The sequence below is a fragment of the Sebastes umbrosus genome, chromosome 8, assembly GCF_015220745.1.
Source record: "Sebastes umbrosus isolate fSebUmb1 chromosome 8, fSebUmb1.pri, whole genome shotgun sequence".
In the NCBI taxonomy this organism is placed as follows: Eukaryota; Metazoa; Chordata; class Actinopteri; order Perciformes; family Sebastidae; genus Sebastes; species Sebastes umbrosus.
The window spans coordinates 21,666,975-21,680,055 of record NC_051276.1 but is presented as its reverse complement, the minus strand read 5'-3'; the positions used below and the strand labels follow the sequence as shown (position 1 = coordinate 21,680,055).

The window sequence follows — 13,081 nt, the reverse complement described above, 5'->3', positions numbered from 1 at the left end:
CCCACACACTCTGTTTACACTTCTGGTTCATTGAGGTACTATATTAATTTCTCAGGTCTGAATATTCAGGCAGTGACATTTCATTCAATATTTTTTCTGTGAATTTTTTTTGCAAAAGGGCCTGTGTGTTTTTATATTGTTACAGCTACAGCAGGAAATATAAAGTTCAGCAAATCCTCATTATTAGGAGTGCAGAAGCTGATGATTGTGATAGTGATATGAAAGCTGTGTATGACCCCATAAGGCTTTATTTAGCTGCCTGTGTCACAATCATAAAGGGGATATTTTTATAACATTATAAGACTTTTTCACAAGTTGGCAAATTGGTGAAAAAGCGAACCATGACGCCTCGTCCACTGTCATCTCTGTGGCTTCCGATCACTTTTCCACTTCTACTTCACCCGGAACTCACATGTCCAAATACAGACACAAAGGGGGCGTGGCCGGACACTGCCTTATTTGGAGTTTCCACTTGTAAGCGGTCACTTGGTTCTCCAAGTCAAAGCAAGCCTGTGTGGATTTACAACGCTGCTTGCAATATTTACAAGCGATTAACTCAAGTCAATTACTGTCTTTGTATAAGTGTGAGCAGCATGAAAAATGGGAGTTTGAACCAGTGTTCTGCAATACAGCGTGTGTGCACGTTCACCAAGAGCTAAATCCAACTATCCAGAGTTTTTTTTTTTTTCAAGTTATTTGGATAAAAAAAAAAAATAGTTTGAATATAAATAGTTTAGAATATAAAAAAACAAACTTGTGACATAAAGACACACACTCTCTCTCTCTCTCTTTTACAAACACAGCTGCGTAAAAAGCCCACAGTGTGCCATGGACATCATCATCATAACGCCTGACAATAATAAAGATTCAAGGTTCAAGAGTTTTATTTGCCATTTGCACCTAATATAAGTACATTGGAATTCTGAGTAGTTTACACCGAGTCAGCTTTAAGAAAAGAAAAAAGGTAGAAAAGGGCACAAGGTAATTACAGTAACAAAATAAAGTAGCACATTCGACTCAAACACAATAAATAAATAAATTATTAAAATGTAAAACAGTGTAGTCAATAAATAAACTAAACTATACCCTCTGCATAGGAACAATACCCCCTTAGAATACAAATATACTATATATATATATGCTCCATGACCATGTTAAAAGAACTCTCAAAAATATTTTAAAAAGATAACACGCTTGTAATGTTTTCCACAAGGACGGGAACAGAGGAGAGAACACACATCCCGAAGAAGGACTGGAGATTCAGTAAACTTTGTAGCTCTATCTCTCTCTATCTATCTATCGGAGCCTTTTTGCCTCCACTGTAGTTTCCACCGACTGACGCGCGGAGAGCCTGGGCGCAGGAGCGCTCTGTCCATATATGGTCATCTACGTCACGCGAATGTTCCATCCCCCTATTTAACACGGTGCAGACTGGAGTCCCCTTATCCAGCTCCAATAGAGCAAGTAGAGCCGCTCTTGTGCAACCAACACCACCACCACCTCCTCCATTTGATTCACAGACTTCAAATTCCCCCTCACAACAAGCAGCTTCCACAGTGATCAGATTAATAACAACAGTAAGCCTGTGAGCACACAGGAGGAGATACTCCGGATACTTTGGATACAGCAGCAGCAACAGGATCCATCCTTGCTCCTCTCTCCTCTTCTTTTTTTTTTTTCTTCAACACCTGTGTTTTCCACTTTGAGAACACCCGCTGTGTTGGATACCTTTTTCTAAATGTCGGACTGAATATAAGTGCTATGACAGGGAAACTAGCGGAGAAGCTCCCTCTTACCATGAGCAGTTTAATAAACACCATCCCTGACAGTCTCTACCCAGAAGAGGACATCCCGACGTCTATGAATATTTTCACCAGTACGGAATCTATTAACCACTATTCACAGATGAACACAGGTAAGATTTTTTTATCTACTTTTTTCTTCTTCTTATGTGTGTGTTGTTTTTAAAGTGGTTCAAACTGAGATGTGGAGCGTAAAAAGGCAACAGTTGTCTTTTGGCGCTCGGAGCACCTGTTTGCGCGCTGGCTGCTGTTGCGCACAAAGACACGCTCCTGTACTGGATACACTTCTTTCGGGGTCAGGTGTAACACAGTATCAGAATGAGATACACCTTTAAAATAACTCACTTTCAGCCGTTTCCATATGTTTTGTTTCTTTTTCATTTTTCTTCCTCGTCCGTATATATAGCCGAAATGTGATTCCAAAACGCAACATGAAAAACGCACCTGTACTCATCACAACTTTTTTTTTTTTTTTTTTTTTTAAATATCATCTGTTAAGAGATTATATTTCAGCAAATCTCCCATATTTATATTGATTTTAATTCCCAAAAGCTGAGGCGTGTTAGAGGAAATGTCTTATGTCTTATGAACGGCTGTGGTGGAAAAAGGCTGTTTTACGCAAAGTCCACCACAAACTGAAATCTGCAGGTTATTATGTCTAATTCATGTGGTCAAACTACACATTTATTAATCTAACATCCACGCGCAAAGATGTGTCAACTACTTTACACAATGACTTTCATTCACAACTCTATTAAGATGTCACAGATTTGGATTTTAGTAGGCGTGTGTGGCTGCTTTTCCCAAAAATATATATATGATACCATCTTTAAACTCAGGGCCCCTGAACCATCTTATAGCCCCTAAATGCCGAAGCCGGAGATATTGATTGATTTATTGCTTATAGTCCAGATTACGTATATATTTGTGATTAATTCAGACGCCTACATAAAGAGGACTTGTTGGTTGAGCTCAGTGTTTGGCATTAAATCAATCACTAATTGTCCAGGCTCACCTTCTGAGGTGATGGGTCAATGCTGCACCAAATCTACTCTAAATCTTTAGTTTCCTGGCTGTGGCGAAGCTCTCCATGTGATGCTCTGACCGCAATTTACATTTCCCCTGTTTGTTCATGAATCCGTTTTAATGCTCAAGTTTTTTTTAAATAAAAAAAAAACAACAGCTTGAATTTAAACCAAAATATGTTCCCCTTATTTACCTGAGAAGTGTGCGTTATTTAATTATCAGCGCCAAGTTTTATAAATAGCATCATTTTTTAAATAAGTAAATTAAATATAAGCAACATATGACATTTCTTTATAAACACGGCAACAAAATGTATTTTATGTGACAGGAGATATTTAAACAAATGGGATGAAGCTGAATAGGAAAAAAAAAAGATGTTGCAGTACAGGTGTGTGTTGCTGTTTTATATTATGTCTGATCTTGATGAAATTCACATTATAAACTAATATATGTAATTTTAGTATGTATGCTATTTTTGGGGCAAATAACAATAATATATTTTTAAAGTAGCATGCTGTAATTTTACAGGTGGAGCAGGTGTGTGCTTTGCTCTTCAACGCTGACCTCTAAGAAAAGAGGGATGACTTTATGTTATGCCTCTCATTTTGTTTAAATATCCCATCAAATGACCTCCAAAAGACTAAAGATTTATAGAGTAAAATACAATAATATCAACTCAGGCTTTCTTTCTAAATGTCATAACCCTCAAAAAAAAAATATGCCACAAGTGTCATTGTTCTTACCTTGTGTGTCACAAAGCTATTGTGCATTATACGTAATTTAGCTTTTGTTTGTTTCATTATGATTTTTGCCTTTAGCCAAATTCCAGCAGGCTGTAATTACTGCGAGTGAATATTTAAGCACTCCTGTGTATGATTTCCTGCAAATGGAAAAGAGACGTGTATTTTAACTTCTGTTTAAGAAAGAATTCTTTTCAAATGTCTCACATTAAGCCCTCGGAGCACGATCAGCACATAAATGTGTCCCCATTAAGCACATCTGCATGTGATGGTTTTTATGGCGTTTTTGGAATAAGTTAAATGTGTGTGTCTGTGCGTATTCAGTGTGTGAAGTGTGAGATTCTGTACAATTAAAATATCAAGGAAATTTGTGAAAATGTTCTTAAGCTCGCTAATGCAGAGATTGGATTGGAAACACTTAAACATTTTTTACCCCCGTTAATGTGCAGATGTTCTGTGCTGCAAATGTGTTTTGAATCCTTGAGCGTGATAGATGTGGCGTCTGCCTGCCTATAATCCTCCCTGCTGTAAAGAAATCAGATCTTGCCATTCAGTTTGGCTGTCCTCCTGAGGGACACAATGACTGGATCAAAGGGGGTGTTTAGGTCTTGATTTATGAGAGCTTGTGGGATCTGAGAGAGAGAGAGACACCACTGTCTCACATGCAGCAGTCACTCACTTAACTTACAGGTCTGACAGCGCTCACATTTCTTTATGAACTGTAGTGGACTTCTTTTATTTTTGATCTCCCGTTGGCACACTATTGCAGAGATATGCAGAAAAGCTGAATTTTGGACAAACCGAGGACTGACACTTCAAGTTCATATAGCTTGACAAAGTGAATTTTCTTGACTTTTTTTTTTCACAATTTGTGCCACATTATCACTTTTGCAGGCTTTTTGTTCCCAACTGATTTGTGCAACATTGTGTGGATGATTTGTTCATGATATCTGTTTTTTTTTGTTTGCTTTTATCTAGATAATATAATGGATCTGGGCATGGGAAGCGAGAAATCAACTGCAGAGATTCAGTATGGATCCAGCTTCCAGTCCAATCGCAGCGGGCAGACTGTCACCTATCTGGGGAAGTTTGCCTTTGACACTCCTCCGTCAGGTGGCATCGGTGGCTCCGGCTGGTGCTCTGATAACAATATCATCAGCCTCGTCAGTGCGGGGATCCTGGGCGTCTCTCCATCGCCCGGCACGGTAACGACACAGACATCGTCCTCCGCAGCCAGCATGGGTGGGCAGACGTCAGATATGGAGCAGGTGTACGGTCCACCACTGCCTGCCTATTCCACCTGCAGTGACCTGTACCAGGACCAGGTCTCCTTCCACCACAGCCCGGCCACCAGCACGGGTCTAGCCTACCCCGGCAATGACTATCACTCCACATCCAAAGCCTCCATGGATGGCAGCCTTTTCTCCATGATCCCTGACTACAACCTTTTCCACCATCAGGGGGAGGTTGGCGTGATGGAGCACAAGCCCTTCCAGAGCATGGACCCCATCCGAGTCAACCCTCCACCCATCACGCCCCTGGAGACCATCAGGGCATTCAAAGACAAGCAGCAAATTCACCCAGGTTTCATCGGCGGGCAGCAGCACCCTCCTCAGCACCACCCACCGCCACAGACTCTCACCCTCAAACCCATCCGACCTCGGAAGTACCCCAACCGTCCCAGCAAAACCCCCGTCCACGAACGGCCACACGCCTGTCCAGCAGAGAACTGCGACAGACGCTTCTCGCGCTCAGACGAGCTCACCCGTCACCTTCGCATCCACACAGGTCACAAACCTTTCCAGTGCCGAATATGCATGCGCTCCTTCAGCCGGAGTGACCACCTGACCACGCACATCCGCACGCACACGGGCGAGAAGCCCTTCTCCTGCGAGTTCTGTGGACGCAAGTTTGCCAGAAGTGACGAGCGAAAGAGACACGCAAAGGTGCACCTGAAACAGAAGGACAAGAAGCCAGCTGACAAGAGCAGTGGGGCAGCTGGGAGCCACAGCTCGCCACCTAGCTCCTGTGGGGGGCCAACAGTGGGGACGTCATGACCGTCACTACGTGCACTTGGACTGGACCCTCACCATGCCCCATAAAGAGACTTAAGAAGAAGGGATCAGGTCCACTATGAGCAAAATAGGTGACTCTTTTCCTCTCTTTTACGTCCCCTGCTCTTTTTTAGTTCCTTCTATTTTAAGATGGATGCCTTTAGTTTAAGTAAGAGGGGAAAGGCTGCTACATGTACGCCCTTCTCTTTCAAGTAACTCAGAGCCTCAGCTACTGTAACACAGCGCCAACACAAAGAAGGGCACTTTGGCACATTCTGTCCATAACGCCACTCTGTAGGTTTCTGGGGTGGACACACTTTTGTAAATTTTACTGAGAATTTCTAAATTGGAAGGAAGCCAGAATCCACCATAGGAGTCAAAAACAGACAAAATTACAATGGTTAAAGGGGTGCGTTGTCTGGGATGTATGCATTAATATTATTAGGCTGTTTAAAAGTGCAATTGGTTATATTTGTGTACTGTCATGGATACCTTATTAGTGGCACTTGACTGTCTTTTTGTTGTTTTCGTTGAGGTGTCGTTTTTTTATTTTCTATTTGAATGTTGTTTTCTCAAAAGAATGTGCCAAATGTATTGTGGTGATACAGCCAACCTTGTTCTTATTATCGTGCCTGACATTTGCCAAACATAGCAGTGATATCAGCTTAGCACACATGTTGAGTCAAAGGAAGAAAGATCCGATTCAAACACCGCATCTCAGATTTAGATTTATTTGGTGGAGATAATGACTGAATGGGTTCCACAAAGCAAACCGATCTTGTCTTGTCCTGTTACCTGTACTTATAAATCAAACATGCCTGCAGCAGTTAATGCCTTTGCCAACACTTATTTATTTGTAGTCACTGAGAGACACTGTGTATTTTTGTTGCCTTTTTTTTTTTTATATGGTGGCTTTGTGTGGTGTTACCAGATATAATTTCTGATGCTTTTTTTGAAAAGCTCACCAACACTTCATTTTTTTTTTCAGTTTTCTTGAGTTCTGCAATTATATGCAATATATTCGTGACATATGCCAACAACCCGTAAATCAAATTAACTAAGAGCACAGTTACACAGGCTGAACTACTTGCAGTAGATAAATGACACTGGGTTGCAAACCAGCAGTATATGAAAGCAAAGATGAATGAAGGATACACAGTGTAAAAAAAAAAACTTCTTGGTTTAAATCACCAAACGATTAGCAGCATATGGTGAGAGAAAAATTAAAAATGTCCAAATCTATGTTTACATCTTTTCTATAATACAGAGAGACTGAGACTGAGTTGTAAACTAAGGACTTGTTGTTTTTTGTACAGTATACAAACATGTATGCAGGTAGCTACAGTAGAAGTTTCACTTTTGTACTCAAAATGTCAAATGCATCATAACTCAGTATTAAATTGTGCATATAATGTGCATGCCTCCATGCACACTATGTAAATACAAAATGTCTGCATAAACAAGAAGTTTCAATTGACTGAATACTTGTGCGGAATGTGTCTTAAAGCTTTTTAGTAATGTAGTTATAATACAGAATATTTTGTTGTCATAGGTCATTGCAAAAAATTTCGGAGCACTGTAACGGTGCCAAATATGGTGTATTATTATCTTCCATAAAAGAAAAAAAAAGAATAATAGCATTTGCACCATTTGTACGTTTTTAAAAGTGGTTTAAGGAAGCACTAATGTGTTCTCTGAAATAAACAGTGAGATTTTTTACATTTTGTTTATCTCCATTATAGCCGCAATCAGTTATTTCAATTAACACATCTTCCCCATTGCATAGAAAACACCGGTTGCTCTCGGATAGATAGGAGACTAAATGATTGCATCCTTTCTTAAACAATATTTTCACGTTCCTTATTGGTCTTTGTCCTTGATAGAAGGAAATAGTTATTATATCGTTCAATGAAACATTTTGTGTAGGCTTCCATTAGCTTCTATGGGGTCTTAAAGGTGTATTATAACAGTATTGACAAATGCACAACAATGACCACATTTGATAAAACTTACTGATGCCAGCAAGACTGCAATATGGCCCTCTAGAGTGAAATCAGATGAGTAATAACCTTGTGCCAAGATCATTTCTGTTTTTACCCTTTAAGTTAATCACTCAAATACCAGATAAACTTCTCCTCCGCATCTACTTTGACCAACAGTATTTCTGTTTATTGCCTGTGCTCTCTGATTATTAATGTATGCTGTATGCATGAGGCAGAGAAATTATAAAAACATTGTTATCAGTTGGGAAAAAAAAAACATATTGTACCAGTCTGTCGACACTGCAATCAGACTTAAAGAGAATATCGACTGACGAATGCAAAGGTTAAAAGAGAGGTTGAGAAAAACAGTGCCACAGAGAACACAGTGCATACAGAAATGAGCTTCCGAGGCCATGCTTTCCCTTTCCTGTAACAACCAGTTTTCCCTGCTGAGCTTCCTGGCAAGTGTCCACTTATTTTCCAATTAATTTGGCCTCAGAGAGTCTTTTCTCAACTCATCTACGTGGTTAAATGAACAGACCTCCTTGCACTTTTTCAGATTGTTTAACACCCTGTGACATCAAACTGTAAATCAATAGTTTTGCATCATAAAAAAAAAATCCATTATTGCATGGATGGTCATCGACAAATGAAACTTTTCTGAGCTTATCCCATTAAAATGCAACTGAACACACAGCTTAAAAACTTCTTACTGTACACATGTCTGATCCCAAAGCTCGATAATAACTAAGATTCAAACATTTGATTGGGATTTGCCAGGTTAAATCTCGCAATGAGAAACAGACTGTAACGTAAACATCATGTAGCAGACAGCCTCATGGAGTCAGCCGCACAAAAGAGTATATATAGTATACGAGGTGATAGGAAACACAAAATGTTTATCTAGAATAATTTCATGTTAGACACTGTTCATTATAGACTCTGGATCCTTTTTAATTTATTCGACCAAAAATTATGCTCTCGCGTGCTCTTGATTTGACACTTTGCTGGTGCGTTTTTAATGATGATATATAGGATGTGGCCTCCTCTGAGAGAAAACTGTGTTTATGTTTGCTTTGTGTTGATGAACGACGCAGAGTAAGGCGGAGACTACACCAAACTATTCCCATGTCTAAATGAAGCCATGTAATTACGACTTTGCAAACTCAATATTTCATCGGTCATATCCTCGCACTGTGTGTTGTCACTTTTTTGTTTTGTGACACTTTTGTAATGGACAGATAGATTTTGTAAAATTTATATGATCCCCCCTGCATCCTACTCCTTCGATATAGTCTGGTGGCTGAACAACAATACAAGCTGCACCGTGTTCTGCTGAACAATAGTCCTTCTGTGTAACGTGTGAATGCTATAGATATATGTCAATGATTTGTTAAACAACCCCCTCTTAATAATGCTTCTCCAAGAATAATTTATATTATGTTTTTTTATGTTTTATTGTCCAGAAGTGGGCGGCTGAACGCTCTGAAATTGGAATTTGTCTCATCCTCGTTCTCTGCTCCATGTTGGATCTGAGCCAACATCAGCAGCCATCTTTGTGCCAAACTGGGTTGCAGGGTTGGCTGATCAAAAACAATATGAGATGAGAACTCCACAGGAGAAACAAATCCTAAATGTGACCTCAGTCTGCTTGCAGTTGAAGGCAGCCTTGTGCTAATGTTTGTGTTTAACTGTTTGATTTTAGTCTCCGTGAAGTTGGCCTTGGGCAGGGCAATAGGCTTGGGCTCACTCGTGACAATTAATAATTACAAGATTTGTTTTTTTTTTAATAAAAAAAACCCCTCACGTTTGAAGAGATTTCAATAATGTGTAGATATTAGGCTACTCATGTCATCTTAATGGACTACAGGGTGGCTTCAGGGATTTTGTGGTCTTCGACGGTGACACCATGGTGTTCGGATGGAGTCGATACTCACTGTTTTCTGTTGTGTTGTGTTTCCTTTTCATTACAGTATATCCTCATGTTTGCATGTGCACGGAAATGCTACCCCCAGATGCTGTGGGTGGTGCTCATTTCTTTATTATGCATGAAAATAAGTCACATTTGGGTGAAATGGGATAACAACAATTCAAGACAGACAATTGAAAACACACACACTGGGATAACTGTTCTGTTGGCTTTTTTCTTTTTTCTTTCTTTCTTTTTTTTTTTAAGAAAACAAGGGGTCTTGTTTAAAATGTTGTGGATGTCCTTTAGCCTATTTCATGTTTTTATTACCTTATAATAAGGTCATTTTATGATGAGCTGAATATTGAAATGAATTTTACTATATCCTTGTGATGGGGGGGAGATGTGCTCCCCATGTTTACTTGGCACTTCAGTTTGTTGTAATGCAATTGTTTTGTTATTTCTATGTAAGTACTTGAATAAAGAAAAATATCACTTGCCTTCTTGGATCCCTGCGTGCACACATACCCTACATCCCCCCCACACACACATACATGAATATTTCTACATTATAAACACACATTTTATAATAGTATGTGAACATGAGCTGTATAGTCAAGTCAAGTCAAATTTATTTCTATAGCACATTTAAAACAACATGAGCTGACCAATAAAAAATTATTAAAAACAGGTCAACAGAGCAGAAAACAAATCACACACATCCACAGACAGAGACCAAGATAAAAATCCATGAGTAAAAGACTGTTATAATGAAATACCATCTAAGAATACATTACTTAAGCAGCTGATCGATAGTCCAGTGTTGGTCATGTATGTTTTTTTCTTTTGTTCCTTTTCCCTGGTGATGGGCCTTGAACCTAAATGGTTGTAGAAGATTGTGTATGAATGTGAAATTTATATATTATATATATGAAAATTTGAATGTTATCAGTGTAACACAAATATGATGTTGTATATTGTATGTATGTGATAGATGTAATGTACTTGATTTCAGACCCCAGGAAGACCAGCTGGTGCCATTGGTATCAGCTAATGGGGATCCTTTTTAAATAAATAAATAAATAAATAAGTAAATACCTAAATAAATGCTCGGGAAATAAATAAGGGGTGACACTTAAAGGGAAAATCATGCATAAATAAATAAATACATACATTTAAAAATAAATATAAAATAAGTGTAAATAAATTAATAATAAATAAATGTAAAAATAAATGAATAAATAAAAAAAATGCAAAAATAAATAAATAAAATTAAAATGAATAAAATAAATAAATAAATAGAAGAGTAAATAAATAAGGGAATGAATACAAAAATAAATAAACACGTACTCCATATATGAGTGTGGTATCGATCTTATCATCTAACTCTTGGCAAGAAAGCCAATAACTGTATTTTCCAAAAATGTCAAACTATTCCTTTAAGTTGGGGCTTTTCCCAAGTTCATTCTCACCTCAACAAATAAACTAAGCAGACATTCAGTAAAAAGCTTACAAACAGGTGATTTCAAATTATCCCTCATTAATGTCTGAGCATTAGTCCAGCAAATCCATGAGTATAAGACTGTTATAATAAACATTATAAAAGGTCAATTAGTAATCACAATTCAAGTACAATAAAAAAGCCAAAGAAAAGAGGTGGGTGCTTTGAAAGACTCCGTAGAAGGAGCAGATCTGATGTGTAGAGATTAGTCTAGTAGTGTATTATTATATGAAAACATAATATATATATATATTTGTTCCCCTTTAAAACTTCCTGAGAGGAAGTACGACCCCCGGCTAAGCCCCGGACTTCCGGTTTAAAGCTCCTCTGTTGACTGGTAGAAAAGGGGGAATGAGGTCCTCGGGAAGATAATAACAAAACTACCCAATGAAACAGGAATAAAAGTTCACTCAAAATGAGCTGGTATGTATTTTGTCTACACCATTAAGTTAACGTATTATAATAACAGTATAACTTGAAAGAAATCTAGTAAATAGCGAACTAAGACAGATGTTTTGTCCACCGGGCTCCGTCTACTTCCTGGTAGCAGAACAGTAGAACAGCTAAGTTAGTGCTAATTTAGCTTGTTAAAAACGAGTGAAACTTCACCGAGGGACAATAAAACAGGTCATAATGTGTATATCAGTCTTGTTAAACAGCTGTGGTAACGATAGTTGTTGTTAATGTTGAACTTTCAGCAGTAATAAGTCGAGTGTTTAGCTAAGCTAAGCTAACTTGTACAGTACAAAGTTAACACTAGTGTTGACTTAAGCAAGAGAACCAAGTTTAATAGATCAACAGTGCAGTCTGGAGTTATAGCTGCTTGTTTGTACTGTTTAGATAAGCATTGGTTGTGCCTTGAGCTAATTGTTGGGTCAATAAAGTCAACACTGAGGTCATTTAAAGGGATTTGAGCATTAGATCAGTTCAGACAACTGTATTTATCCTAATCAATCAATCAATCAACATTTATTTGTATAGCCCTTTACAATAACCAAAAGGCACCCAAAGTGCTTTACATTAACATCAAGAAATAACAGGAATAAAAACACAACATATCATAAAATCTGAATAATAATAAATATTATAGCTGCTTGTTTGTGCTGTTTAAATAAACATTGGTTGTGCCTTTAGCATAACATGGAAACTCATAATTGTTAGGTCAATGGGGTCAATAGGGTCAACACTGAGGCCATTTAAAGGGATTTGAGCATTAGCCTAGTTGTTGGCGTTTTGACATGCAACATTGACAAGCGCAACCATTGAGCATTTTGTTATTTGTTGTACTCATGTGTGGACATATTAGTAATATGATGATGTTCTGTTGATTATCATTTAGGGATGTCACGGTACCAGAAATCTAGTAGTCGATACCAATACCGGTGAATTTACACGATTCTCGATACCAATTCGATACCATGGTAAAAAAAAAAAAAAAAAACAATAAATCCCATGTAATTCAACACACACTCCTTTATTAAAACATTTGAACATTACAGGTACATTACATTAAGTAATACATAATAAATAACACTTGAACACTTGTAAGCGTATACTGCCCCCATTAGATCTGGAAGAATCGCATCTCCAGTACCTCCGCTCTGGTACCAAATGACCATTAAAGGCATCGTTCAGTACCTTCTGTACCGAAGAAAACGAGTACCGTCACATTTTTAGAATTTTGGTACCGAGTTGGTACCGGAGTATCGGTTCTCGTGACATCCCTATTACCATCTAGGGATGTCACAGTACCAGAAATCTAGTAGTCGGTACCAATACCAGTGAATTTACACGATTCTCGATACCAATTCGATACCACGGTAAAAAGAAAACAAAAAAAAACAATAAATCCCATGTAATTCAACACGCACTCCTTTATTAAAACATTTGAACATTACAAAAAACTGATGCATGTAGCCTTTAAGTAATAAATAAAAAGAAACATCTATTAACATTGCAACACAGAACAGACATGTAGCCTTCAAGTATTTAAAACAAACAATATTGTCTGGATGTCTGTCTTTGAGGTGCTTTGCTGAATTGGAAGTATTTCCACCTTTGGAAAGA

General features: G+C 38.2%; 2 protein-coding genes across 2 annotated transcripts in view; both read left to right on the top strand.

The window, feature by feature from the left end:
- Nucleotides 1-1,327: 1,327 nt before the first annotated feature.
- Nucleotides 1,328-10,012, top strand: egr3 (early growth response 3). Its single transcript, XM_037778800.1, has 2 exons — nucleotides 1,328-1,915; nucleotides 4,547-10,012. Exons 1-2 carry the CDS (start codon nucleotides 1,762-1,764, stop codon nucleotides 5,623-5,625), a joined length of 1,233 nt encoding a protein of 410 aa, XP_037634728.1. The 5' UTR covers nucleotides 1,328-1,761; the 3' UTR covers nucleotides 5,626-10,012.
- A 1,287-nt stretch (nucleotides 10,013-11,299) lies between these two features.
- The window catches only part of bin3 (bridging integrator 3), a 34,764-nt gene continuing 32,982 nt past the window's right edge, over nucleotides 11,300-13,081 (top strand). The window contains exon 1 of the mRNA XM_037778452.1: nucleotides 11,300-11,437. Within this exon, the coding sequence (XP_037634380.1) occupies nucleotides 11,430-11,437 (8 nt within the window). The 5' untranslated portion in view covers nucleotides 11,300-11,429. The remainder of the gene's footprint in view (nucleotides 11,438-13,081) is intronic.